This window comes from Abramis brama (assembly GCF_963993115.1).
Source record: "Abramis brama genome assembly, chromosome: 7".
Taxonomy (NCBI): Eukaryota; Metazoa; Chordata; class Actinopteri; order Cypriniformes; family Leuciscidae; genus Abramis; species Abramis brama.
In genome coordinates, this window is record NC_139969.1 from 31781645 (window position 1) to 31794615 (window position 12971).

Sequence of the window (12971 nt, forward strand, 5' to 3'; positions counted from 1 at the left end):
CCCCAAAACTGAACTATACTTAAAGCAGCTCTAGAGAGGTTTACACACACAGGTCTTATTGGTTGTTTGAAAGAGATAAATACAATCAGGTTGATTTATTGCACAAATGTTATGTGAACTCACATGGCACAGTTACACTGAAGTGTTCTGGGTCAGAGAGTAGAAGTCTTCGCTTCAACTCGGTCACACCAACCCCAACAGGCCCTGTACAACACACATACACACACCAGCAGTTTAGCACTAACCAATTAATCAACAATGAGAAAGCAATAAAGCAGCAGTCAGCATTCACTGAATAATTCATTCAATATAAACACAAGCTTATCTAAATCACCAGTATACATTTTCATCACACTTCAGCACTTATGATCCCTGTTCAAATATTTTATCTTTTATCTTGTGCCCAATATAAAAGACTGCAGACTTGGCTGGTTGAGTGGTACATGAACAACTTCAGTGAAGTCCTTGTTTGTAGGCGGACATGTACTGTATTTAAATGGACTGTCTGGGCCATGAAGTGGCCCATTATTCCGACAGGCATCTGCTGTTTCCATCACTGGGACGCAAGTATGAGGATGATGGGGTAATGCTGTATTGATTTCAAGCTGTGGCTCCCGCCACTCGCACCCATTCCAAAACACAGATCCAGTCTCTGCTCTGGCTTGCGCATCCCCAGAAGGTAAAGCCATATTCCTGTAGTGAAAATGAAGAATCTGTCTGGTGCCCAGTCAAGAGAGACTAAAAGCCAGTGTCTGCCAGCCGCAAACAGACAGGATGGTCCCTGCGGGTGCATCTCAAGAAATCAAAGTATGTATGCAATCGCCACACTAGCTGCAACTGGCCTTCTCGATGTGATTCAGGAGTGAAATTCCTGCCATTCTGATAATGCATGAAATGCCTTCAGCCAATTCACTTCACGTTTGGCCCAGTATCGCTTTTCACAGCAAATGAGTTTCACAGAGTAAGAGGAAAGAACAGAATCGCATTGAAGTTGAATATGAAAATATGAAACCATCTTGTTTGACCTCACGTTAGCTTTCTGCCTGCCCTCGTAGTCATCATCCACCAGTGCTCATCTTGCAAACAAACCTGTGGGTTGATGGTCTTCGAAATATTTGCAAGCTATGTCTGTGGTCATTTGAACAAACACATTAAGGAAGATACAGTATATTTTCATTCCAGGATGTCTTTTAAGTTATAGTTCTATATGGCATTCCTAGGCAAGCAGCGATCATAGAGTTAGTCAAATTAGACGTTAATGTTCTGTATCCATGGCCAACATAAACTCATGAGAATGACATACATTACAAGTGAAACTAGTCATTTGTGCAACAACCTGCTCATTAGAGATGAGCAAACTGCTTTGGTGGGCTCAAACTATGGTGGACATCTTGTTTGTCTCATATGCAAAATAAGAAAAATGACATATTAGAAAGTTCATGATAAAGAACTGGACATGTAGTTTAGAAAAAAAAAAAATGTTTGTAGACACAGTTTTCAATGTAAAATGATTTTTTTTAAAAACAAATATCATGAATTATTAATTTATAAATATCAATGTTTTTTGAGGGGAGTCACATCACATGTTATATTACAACCTGAACTAACCTTGCTTTGTCACAAAATCAAATTATCTAATATTTTAAGATACTTACTGACCTTGATGTCAAGGGTCTGCATGTGTTAGACTAAAGTTTTTAAAATAAAATAAAATAAATTAAAAATATGAAATATAGAATAATAAATAAAAAACTATATATTTTTTAATTTATTTATTTTATCATAAAAACACGTTTTTTTTTCCTTCATTATGATACCAGGATAGTTACATTACCCGGAGATTTTATGCTCCAAAAACTATATCAAAATGCATATTAAAAAATAAATTAAAAAACATGCTCATTATAAAAGAGATATGTAAAATTGTATGTATTTATAAATTACAAATTTATTATCATGTCTGTATCAATTACATTTGAATGTATTTTCAATAAATTAATATATAGAACAAAACTATTAACATAGATAAAAATAAATAATGTATAAACTACATAAAATGTATATATAAGACATGTCATGTCACTGGCCCAAATTCTCCTTGTCTGAATCCAACATAACTCATCAATGGTAGACAACCCAAGATCTGACTTTGCTGAGATGATTTAATGTCTTTGAAATAAATCCACGCAGTCCTTGAACACATTGGCTCTTTGGCCAGACTTGTCAAGGCTCGCTTGAAGTCCTTCAGTACTGGGAGAGAGTTCACAGTGCTCCTGTACGTTTTCTGTTGTTTGTTTAGGAAAGAAGTCTTGCATTCACCAACACCTTGCCAACAGCTGTTCTCACCCCTGATATATTTAAGAATTAATGCTCTAGATTTACCACAGGGACACATTTTTGATTCAACAGTGGATAAAAAAAGTGAAAAAGTCTGAATGATCTCACACGCCTCATCGAATTTCTAAGTAGAATATCATGCATTCGTAATTATGCAAACACCAGAGCAATGATGACGTTTTAGGCATACAGTTCCTACTTTTATGACAATAGAAATTCTACCTGCCAAGATGCCATTCAATTCAGAATATTTATATATAGATCCTCAGCAACAGAGAAGCTGAACTCCCATTTCATTAAACTCCTGATAGCTCTGGATTTCATGCTTAATGGAATGTCAACTTTTGATTATGGTCATTTTCTAAACTCTTGCAACTGATGGACTGTGGCAACAGGGAACTTAAATGACATACAAAAATAGTGTGTGGCTCCAGCTGCTCCATGAAGGGCTTTCATGTTTAGATAATAAGCACATATTCTGTTAGCTCATTTGGAGTCTGCCTTTGGAAAATGACTTTGAGGTGAACATTTTGCAGACCCAGGTCTATGTCCAGGCAGTACAATAAAAACAGATACATCCATGTGTTAATTTAACCTTCCAGACTTGCTCTTTCTCTACAGTATCTTTATATTTCATACAACAGGATAGTGTTCTTAAAGCAATATTTCACCCCAAAATAAGAATATGAACATACACACACACACACACACATATATATATATATATATATATAAAATCACCCTCGCTGTTCCAAACTTGTGTTCATTTCATTTCATGTTCTTCTGAAGAACACAAAAGGATAATATACTAGAATATTATACGCATAAAAATTTCAAGAAATTACAACGAACAGCAACTGAAGCTGTCAAGCTTCAAAAAGACACAAAAGAATCAAGAAGCATTAGCGTTCATGAGAGATGTAGCAACGTCCGATTTGTGAATGATTCACTAAGTCTGATCTTATTTTTTTAATTAACTGATTGATCGATTTCACAAAGATGGCCAGAACGATTTCCTCACAAATCAGAATGTTCTGGTTCACAGCTCACTGGTGGGGAAGGTAACCAATGATGAAAGATGCTAATTTTGGTCTGAAATATAGCTACCACATGAGTTTTTGGACAGGTTTTCATCAAAATATTATGCTACTTTTGCATAATGGTACCTTTTTGAAGTCTAAAAACATATGATGAAGAATTCTTTTTTTTTTTTGATTAACTGTTTCTTTAAGCAAGAATATTTCTTACCAGTTAGAATCACAAGGCGGTACGGCTCTTCAAGGTTTCTCCGGTGAGGCAAAACCTCCTGATATATTGGTAAATGGATAATGGCATGTTCTTTACCCATCTTCTGCCTTATCCGTTGACTTGTGTTGTCCTTCCGGCTCAGCCGGAAACTTCTCCTTAAACCAGCTGTGGGAAGGGAGAAAACTAAATAAATTAAGTTAAAATCAATACTTGAACTCTTTTTAGCATTTTTTTTATTGATTTGAATTTGACATATGAATATGTCAGGCTTGATTTGATTTTTTTTTTCTCTTATATTTAATAATGTATTTAGAAATTACTGCATAATTTCCTCAGAGTTCCTACCAAGTAAAGTTGCCAAAAATATTTGGACAGTGGTACTTGCATCTGTTTCTTATTAGACAAGTGTGTTTGTCTGGATTATTAGTGGATGTTTTAGATTGCTGTCAATGTCTAGTTTTGCTTTGGAATTGATTCTTGGAACCTGAAATCAGAAATGAGGACCAAAATAGGGTCAACAAAACTGAGAAATTAGAAAACGTCAAAATAATAGTCCAGGCAAGACCAGCTGTTTGGTAAACCTCTGACAAATGCAAGCATTCAGTGACCAAAGAGAATTAACAATGTGGTAGTCAGAGGAAAACATTAACTATGAAGAAACTCCTTTAAGAAACAGTCCAACAGGAGTATTCACCAGGGTGCAGGAGATTTCTCAAAGACTATCCACGTGATGGAAGATTAAGTAGAAAATTTCAAGGACAGTGGTTCCCAACCCTGTTCCTGGAAGCCTCCTAGCTGTACACATTTTGGATGTCTCTCTTATCTGACACACCCATTTCAAGTCTTGGAGTCTCTACAAACGAGATGATGAGTTGAATCAGGTGTGTTTGATTAGGGAGATATCCAAAACGTGTAAAGTTTGGAAACATCGCTCTGGGATATCAAGCAGAACTGATTATTGTAGAACATAATTAAGTGCAGAACAGAATGGACACAATGACTCGTACAAACCTTACTTGGAAAGGCTAACTTACAAGAACATAGGCTTCACTATAGTGGTAAGGTGAATCCACATCTTTGTTCTAAATGCTTTGTCATGCTGATGCTTTGTGAACTGCAGATGAGTTATCATGGCCAAATCAGTGATTGGAGCATTGAAGTCCATTAAGAACATTACATAAAAGTTTGAAAGCTTTTGGAAGAGCTGAATCCCCTTTACTGAAATGGGTTAGGGCCAGTCCTTAACAATTTAAGTCTTGCTCGGATCTATTTCCATGCAATCAAGATATGAGAAATCTCAAGTAAGACATTGTGGAAATGTGAAGCACATTGTTCCGAACTTGGACAAAGTTCCCTTTCTATAATAGCTTTGTGGACAAGGAACTTAGTAATAAGCATGCTGTCAAGGTATTCTGTTAAGCATGTCTCAAAGCATATCACTGATGAAATTCTGGAAGAGTGTAGTAACCTGAAAGACTGGGAGACCGACAAAGTCAATTAACGCATTCATTAACTGGTTCAGGTTTGTTTAATTTGGGCTAGTTTAGTTCTAGCTCCAATCAAACAAACCTGAACCAGTTGATGAAGGTTTCTGAGATTACTAGCAAGTGTGGCAGGAACAGGACTGGACATCCCTGATTTAGAGCCTGCAAAGATCCAGCTTTGTGAAGATGGTGGAACGTTTAGGAAACTCAAAAGCTGAAGCCATCAACTTAAGAGAATAATTATTGTATGATATTTTTTTTTTTTTAAACAAATGTAGTTAACAAATGTAGTTCTTCATTACAACAAGGAAAAACTTGCATATGCAGGAGATGTGCAGGGTTGGATAAAACCAAAACCAGTGACAAGGTCCTTGTCTTGAGGTCTTTCTCAGGCAAGATAGGTACCAAGTGGTAGATCTTTTGCAGGGATGGACAACTCCGGTTTTGAAGGTCACGGTCCTGTAGTGATTACCTTGCTGAACAATCCAGCATAAATTCCATGCTGGTCCAGGCTGTTTTATGCTGGTTTGTGCTCGTAGAGCTGGATAGTGTTGGTCTAGCTGGTTCACCAGCATAGTCTTGCGGGGTTAAGTGTGAGTAGGCCAGTTTTCTGTATGCAAGCAGTGTTTTGGGGGCAAGCATTGTTTTTGCTTGTTCATTTATATATTTATCAAATTCATTATTTAAAGAAAAAAGATTAGTACATGATTTATTATAATATATAAATAAAAACAATAACTTCTGTAATTTCTTTTGCTCTCTTTTGAAAGTAGAACTGATAATTTTAATTGTTTTAACTATGATTATATTATTAATCACTGTCATCTTCAGTTTTGAATAACAAAGACAAATATCAAACTGGTAAAACGTTTCAAAGGATCAAGGGGTTTGTCTCCTGTTTCAAAGGATCTATACACATATCAGTTAAAAAGAGTTTGTGTACATTGTAAAACAAAGAAATTGAGATATGAAAACAAAGGAGAATGCCAAATAAAACCATAATAATAAGCAATTTGAACTAATGAAAAGTTTACCACTTCTGAGGTAAATTTTCCAGGATTATTATTAAGATAGTATTATTCCTCACAGTGTCGTAAAGTACATGAGTCTGAAAGTGAACTCGCGGTGTGTGTTATCCAGCTGATGTGGGCGTTCACAGGTTTGTATGGATTGCCTCAGATCATTTGCGTTTGAATAGCGCGGGCTCTCTGTGGGCGGGGTCACATTAAAACATAATGAGCTGAGATGAGAACGACTGACATCTCTCTCTTTTCATACATATTACATAAACTGAGAATATTTGTTTTTTATAAAAAATACTTCATTTAAAAGAAGAGAATTCAAGCTTCATGCCTGTGTGTCTGTATGCCTGTTTGACTGAGTATTCGCTGAGTTATAGTTCATTTTCGGATGCGTTTCAGAATGGACTACACTGACAGAGAGTAGGCAGAACTCGCATCATGTTTATTTTTCTTTATTTGGCAAAAAGCACAACACTTTGTTTTTATTGCGAGTATACACAAAAAAAATACACACTTAACATGATTGATTGATGTATGAAACTTGTATGTAAGATCAAAGTCTGTACTGATAAGGAAAAAAGCGAGCTGGTATCGCCGGCGATACCGCCAACCCCAGGGGGTTAAGAAATGTAATATGTAACACAGGTTTTGTTGTTGTTGTTGTTGTTGTTGTTGTTGTGGTCTTGCTGGGATGATACCAGCACTCAAAAGACAACATATGCTGGTCCAACAGCACACCAGCACCCCAAGCTGGTCCCAGTGTGCAAAACATATGCTAGTCCACTTGCACACCCGCTTCCCATGCTGGAGACCAGCAACCAGTGTCCCATTAATGGAGACGTTAAAATTATGCAAGTGAGCAGACCTGAGTAGAGGTGACAAAGCAAGTCAAGTCAAACAGCACCATTTTGGATGCACTCAATGTGATGTATGACAGATGCTGGTATCAACGACTTCATGGTACTTCAATGCAAACTATTCTGCTATAGTAAAGTGATGAGATCTAATCCTAAATTTTAATGTTTATATCTAGGGAAAAGGGTTTCTTTTCTATAAATACAACAGGATGATAAGGAACCCAGCCACCTCTTTATCAACACTTTTAGCAGGCATATTGTATCCTAAAAGCTCATAAACTATCAAATTCAGCAGCACAAACTAAACATACAGTAATCATAAGCTTTAATTCAACATATAAATCAAACAAAGTATTGTACAATAAACAAACAAAAGATCTGATTTTGTAGGATTTTTTGTGGAAAATATACATATATCAAACTCAATTTCTAAGTAATATTCAACAAACTGACATAATTTATAAACAGATTTGTAAAAATGTTGGGTAATCACTGTCAAAAACATTTTCTGCCATGCCAAGAAATTAAAACTGGAAGCCATTCAACAATTGTCCAATTCATGTGGTAGCTACCTTTCTCATAAACACATTAGAGGGACACTGAATAGCTGTTGATGTTCATCTACACCTTTGGGAATTATGTAGAGGAGGGCCTTGAACATAGGAACATAACTGACCTGATGAACAGATGTAAAGCATATCTCACATTGTCTGCTGCAGTATCCCTTTACAAATACTTGTTTGATTGGTCCCACCAATATTAATCTTGCTGAATCCCTTAAATACTTCCAGACGTTTAGTGTCCCGCATAGAGAGCAAAATCCAGCCTGAAGGCAAAGCTGCTTCTGGATAAATAAATCAAAAAGAAGCTAGAAAGTTTTGTTAAAAACAGTTACTGTGCAACTATAAATTCTGTAATATTTATTAACAACATGTACTAACTATAAGTAACTGTAACTACGTCAACTAACTCTTATTGGAGTATTAGTAGCCTCTAGTAGTCGACTGTTAGCAGACTGTTAGTTTATTGTTATGTGTTAGGGTTAGTAGAATAAGTTGACGTACTTGCAAAGTTACTTATAGTCAGTAGAATGTCTTTTGGAGGAGCATCAAAATAAAGTGTCAATGGATATTAAGCACACAGTCTACTAATACTCTAATGAGAGTTAGTTGACATGTAGTTGCAAAGTTACTGTAGGCGCAAAAAAACATGGCGCGTTATAGATCAAGATCAAGATTATTTATAAAGGTTTTTAAACGACCAAACACACTGACTTACACGTATTTGAGAATCGGAATATCAGATAGTTGATGACATGGTAAGCAAGTTTGTGAATATTTTGAATAAAAAAGGAATAAAAGCGAAATAAAAGCATACATCTGTCATACAGTGTTATTGTGGCTGCGGTGTATCACGTGACGCGTTGCCATGGAAACATTAAGGGGGAATGTTCTATAATAACGGTCGCCTTGAAAAAACTCACTCTGGGGGGGCAGTTAGACTATTTTAAACTTACGCGTGAAAGGGTTAAGATGCGTTTTGGTTGATCAGATCACAAGTGGACAACACTAAATACAGGTGTGAACTGGGTTTTAAATGTTTTGAGCTTGTCCACTTTAAACCACTTCCAGAAGTAATTCGAAAACGCTTTTGACTGGATTGCTTTCATAGTGTAAACCCCAGTTTGGTTTGAAGTAAAAAAAATTACCAAGTCCAATTTTCTCTCACCATTACTGATTTCTAACACATCTGTAGTCTTGTGGATATCAGAGTAGAAATGAAAGCTGCTGCTCTCCGTATGTTTTAAGACAGTCGAGATGACATGCAACTTAATTCTCTCAAACTTGAAGAAATCAGGACAGAAGTGGTCGAAAGTGGACAAAAGAGACAGCTTAAAACACCAGGTGTAAACGGAATGTGTCTCCCTCGTCTACTTGTGATCTGATCAACCAAAACGCATCTTAAAGTGTAAACAGGGTCAAAGACAGATCACCCGTAACATCTCCCCATCAAGAAGGCACGGCCTCACACCTTATTTACAACAACAACAAAAAACAAAGTCCACCAGAGGAGGGCAGGAGGGGGCTTAGATGGAGGATGCAGGGCAGGCATGAGGGAAGGCGGAGCAAACAGTGGAAGAATCCAGGGAGTATAAGACAGAGGCAGAAGACAGGGAGGGTTAGGGGTTTTGCCTGTTTATTGTATATCACGTTTATTGTATATCAGGTTTATTCAAATACTGTTTTTACCTTGGTTCCCTCTTTGGACAGTCTATTTTGTTCACCGATCCTTGCCTGTATATTTTGACCATCCCTTTGGCTGTTGAATTGGATTTATTGTTTCAATAAACTTCTGCAAATGGATTCAAACCCAACATCAAGCCTGAGTCCGTTAAATGGTCTCCTTACTGCCAAGAACACTGTTTTAACTCAAAGATCACATTACCATGTTTTACCACGAGTGTGGAAAGCCCAGATACCCACAAAACTACAGTGATTCCAATTGAAAACTGAATTCTCAGAGGTCTTCAGTAAGGTAAAGGCAAACCAACTACCTCTCCATTGGCCATTAAACTTCTCCCAAATATTGCACCTCCCAAAGCAAAGTTTACCCCTAATCACGTCCAGAGACTCAGGCTATGAAAAACTATATTGAAGAAGCATAGCATCAGGCTTTATCTGTCACTCTACATCCCCAGCAGTGGCAGGGTTTTTCTTTGTGGAGAAAAAAGATGGCACATCCAACATGTCAAGACAGTCCTAACCCGGCTCCAACAGAACCAATTCTACATCACCAGTACCACATTTTTAGGATACATCATCAGTCATCAAGGTGAGGAGATGGACCTATCCACAGTCAAAGCAGTCACCGAAAGGCCATAGCCTACCACTATCAAAGAACGTGCTTGGTTTCTTGGTTTTGCAAACTTCTACAGAAGATTTATCAATTGATGAATTTTGCAGTTATTAAACTGAACTGAATCAACACTGAACTGACTTGAGCTTAATAATTAGATTATTTGGTTGATAGAACTGCGTTTCATGAGAATTTGAATTTGTAGCTATTGTGAAGCTGCTTTGAAACAATCTGTATTGTATTAACCGCTAGAGAAATAGAGGTACTTGACTTGTATGCATATTCAGTATCTATACACAAAATAAACATAAATGCAAGGTTGAAAAAAACTGAAAATGTTCCTAAAACATTGAGTTTTTCTTTTAGTGATCAAATTGTAGGCTATATTTACACAATGAAAAGAAATGCAAGGGGGTAAAAATATATTATTTCTTTCTCAAAACAATGAGTTTTGATATGTGAACAAATTGTGTAAGTGTTTTCATACATGATCGTTGGGTGTAGGTAATCAGTAAATGAGTGTGCCATTTAAATGCTACTGTTTCCCAAATGAAACACAAGAGCTGTTAGTTTTTCACACTTGGTCTCAAGATTGGTACGAGTGAATGGTTTCACTGCGTGGGCCTCAAGTACCACTTTTAGTGTGTAGGCAATCAAAAAAAAAAAAACTGTAATATCTGGATGATTAAATTAACCTTAGCATTGACAGAATACATGCATTTTAAGGTGAAAGCCGTTTCCTTTAGTTTTCTGTCTTTGACAGATACAATAAGGGGGAAAAAACAGGTCATATTCTTCATATTCATATGATTCTAATATCTAGCAGACAAAAAAAAGAAAAAAAAGAACAATTCATGATACATAAGCTATTATGAGGTTATAGGAAAAAAAAATTAATGAGCACAACAATGCTGCTGAAGATATACCAAAGACAATTTCCTAGTCCATGACACTATAATTCCATCAGCCTTTATGCTCATCACTGTTCACAGATGACCTTGGTTACAACTAATGAACATTACTGCTTGTTTCCATCCTGTTCAAAGAAAGCTGAGTGGCTGGCAGTAAACAACTTGGAACAGGCCTGATCCTTAATGCAACTGATGACTGGTGATCATAACATGATGGTGGTGCTGACAGAGGCTGACTTTATCAAAAGATTAGAAATCTGGAACAGGCAGCATTTTTGGTGTCGGAAAAATTACAGAAACATGGCTACATGACCAGTTTCAGAAAATAACACCATGCAGGAGTCACCACTCCAGAAGGTTAATGTTCCTTAATTCATAGGCTACACATAAGCAGGGATTTCACCACATGCATGCGGTCTCACGGAAGCCATGTTGTGGGCAAGTCGAGGCCCTGTCTTACTGAAATGAAATGGGCATCTCCTAGCTCTGACATCTGTGAAATTACACTCCGTGGGTAGAACAGCCTCTGTCTTATTATAAGTTAGAGATGTTTGAGTTTTTGGAAGCCGTTTTGTAGGGATCATGGTAATCCTGGCGGTCATGTTGTTTTCCAGAGTCTGTAACATGGAATATCACTGCAGACAGGGCGCAATGGATCTCAATGTCATTTCATGCAGACTGCCTAACAGAGAAAAAAAAAAAAAAAAAAAAAAACAGGATACATAACATCTTGGTTACTAATGTAACCCTCATTCCATGATGGAGGGATCAAGACATTATGTCAAAGACTGACAAATGGGGTCTCACTACATCCCCACCTGCAGGTATTTGCGCCCTGATATTATTCGCCACTTGAGGAGGTTCTGAGGCGACGGCATTTGGTGGAGCTGGTAGTGGTGTTGCCGAAAAGAGAGAGAAGGAAGGAACTGATCCCCGGGACAGGTGGAGGGGTAGGCAAAACTGAAGAGGGGGGGATTGGAGGGGGAAACTGTCACAGGACAGATGTGAGGGACGGCTATATATACCGGCATTTCAATAGCTATAATAGGATCTTTTAGGAAAAGGGCGTGGCCAAGTGTACCCTAAACAAAAAACTCTACGACATTAGGCGAGCATATGCGACATGATTCTAAACAAGCATGCAAACTTTTATGGAGATCGAGCCATAGGTGGGGCTAGGACTGTTGAAAAGCTTTTAAAAAAAACATACATTTCCTTAATAAATTGCTTGAATTGGCTGTAAATGGTCTTTTTCATCTCTGATCTAGGTGGTTAAAGGCTTGCTTAAAACATAATGCCTTAAAAAGGTCTTAAAGGGGACCTGTAAGAATTGAGAAATGCCGGGCAGTCTAGTTGAGGAACGACCACTCCAGAGAAGACAAAGGATCTTCCTGGAAATTTGACTCTCTCTTGAGAAACTAGCATCCCCGAGTCAATCACCTCCCCCATGTTGTCTCTCTCTCACGCTGAGATCACTAGATATTCACCCAAAAAACTATATGGTTTAGTGTGAATAATTATCACACAGTATTATACATGTTTGGTATCATTTTAAATGTCTCAGTGTGACTGGTACAAATGTATCATTCCCAAAGAAGTAAACCAAAAGGTTATAAAGTTCTTAAGAGTTTAGAGATAACTTGCACATAGAGGAGGGGTGGGTCCTCCAGGCAAATGGCATACTGCTCCCAAAAAGGTGTAAACGGAATGCAAATTCCCATTGTTAGCAAATGTTTCCATGTGAAAGAAGTTTCTGTCTATATAAAGAAATGCAACGAGAGGCTCAGGGCGATTTGTAACTCAAATTAGCCCGTGATGCGGAGTGTATGCAGGCACTCCGCATTGTGTATTTTATAATGTCAGGTTCGCATCTTCTCTCTTCATTCCAGAGCATTTGATGTTTTGTATGTATTATCTTTGAACTGATTATGAAATTGCCATGATACATTTACCTGAGATAATAAATTGTTGCATTTGATTTTATTCCGACTGACTCTGAAATTGTTATCCCAAGTAGAATAAACGGATTCGTATGGTACCGCAAGTTTTGCGTCCGATTAGTGACGATTAATTTTTGGCACTAATTCAAGTGTACTTTGTTCCCTTTCAGTTCGGTCACGTTCAACGTAGTCGGTCCGTACCGACTGATTGGGATCACGCTTAGGGAGCCTGTCATCTTCAAGTATTGTTAAAACGAGCCAGTGCACATTGGCGTGCGTGAATTGCATCTCACGCTCCGGGTATAAATACGAAGTG

General features: G+C 37.5%; 1 protein-coding gene across 2 annotated transcripts in view; it reads right to left on the reverse strand.

Annotated features, from left to right (window-relative positions):
- mpp7b (MAGUK p55 scaffold protein 7b) overlaps positions 1-12971 on the reverse strand; it is a 61530-nt gene that overhangs the window by 13228 nt on the left and 35331 nt on the right. The window contains exons 13-14 of one of the 2 annotated variants that reach the window (XM_084118822.1): positions 3586-3750; positions 124-204 (exon numbers count right to left, since the gene is read on the reverse strand). In XM_084118822.1, the coding sequence (XP_083974948.1) occupies positions 124-204; positions 3586-3750 (246 nt within the window). The remainder of the gene's footprint in view (positions 1-123; positions 205-3585; positions 3751-12971) is intronic. The other variant, XM_084118823.1, reaches the window with a different exon arrangement.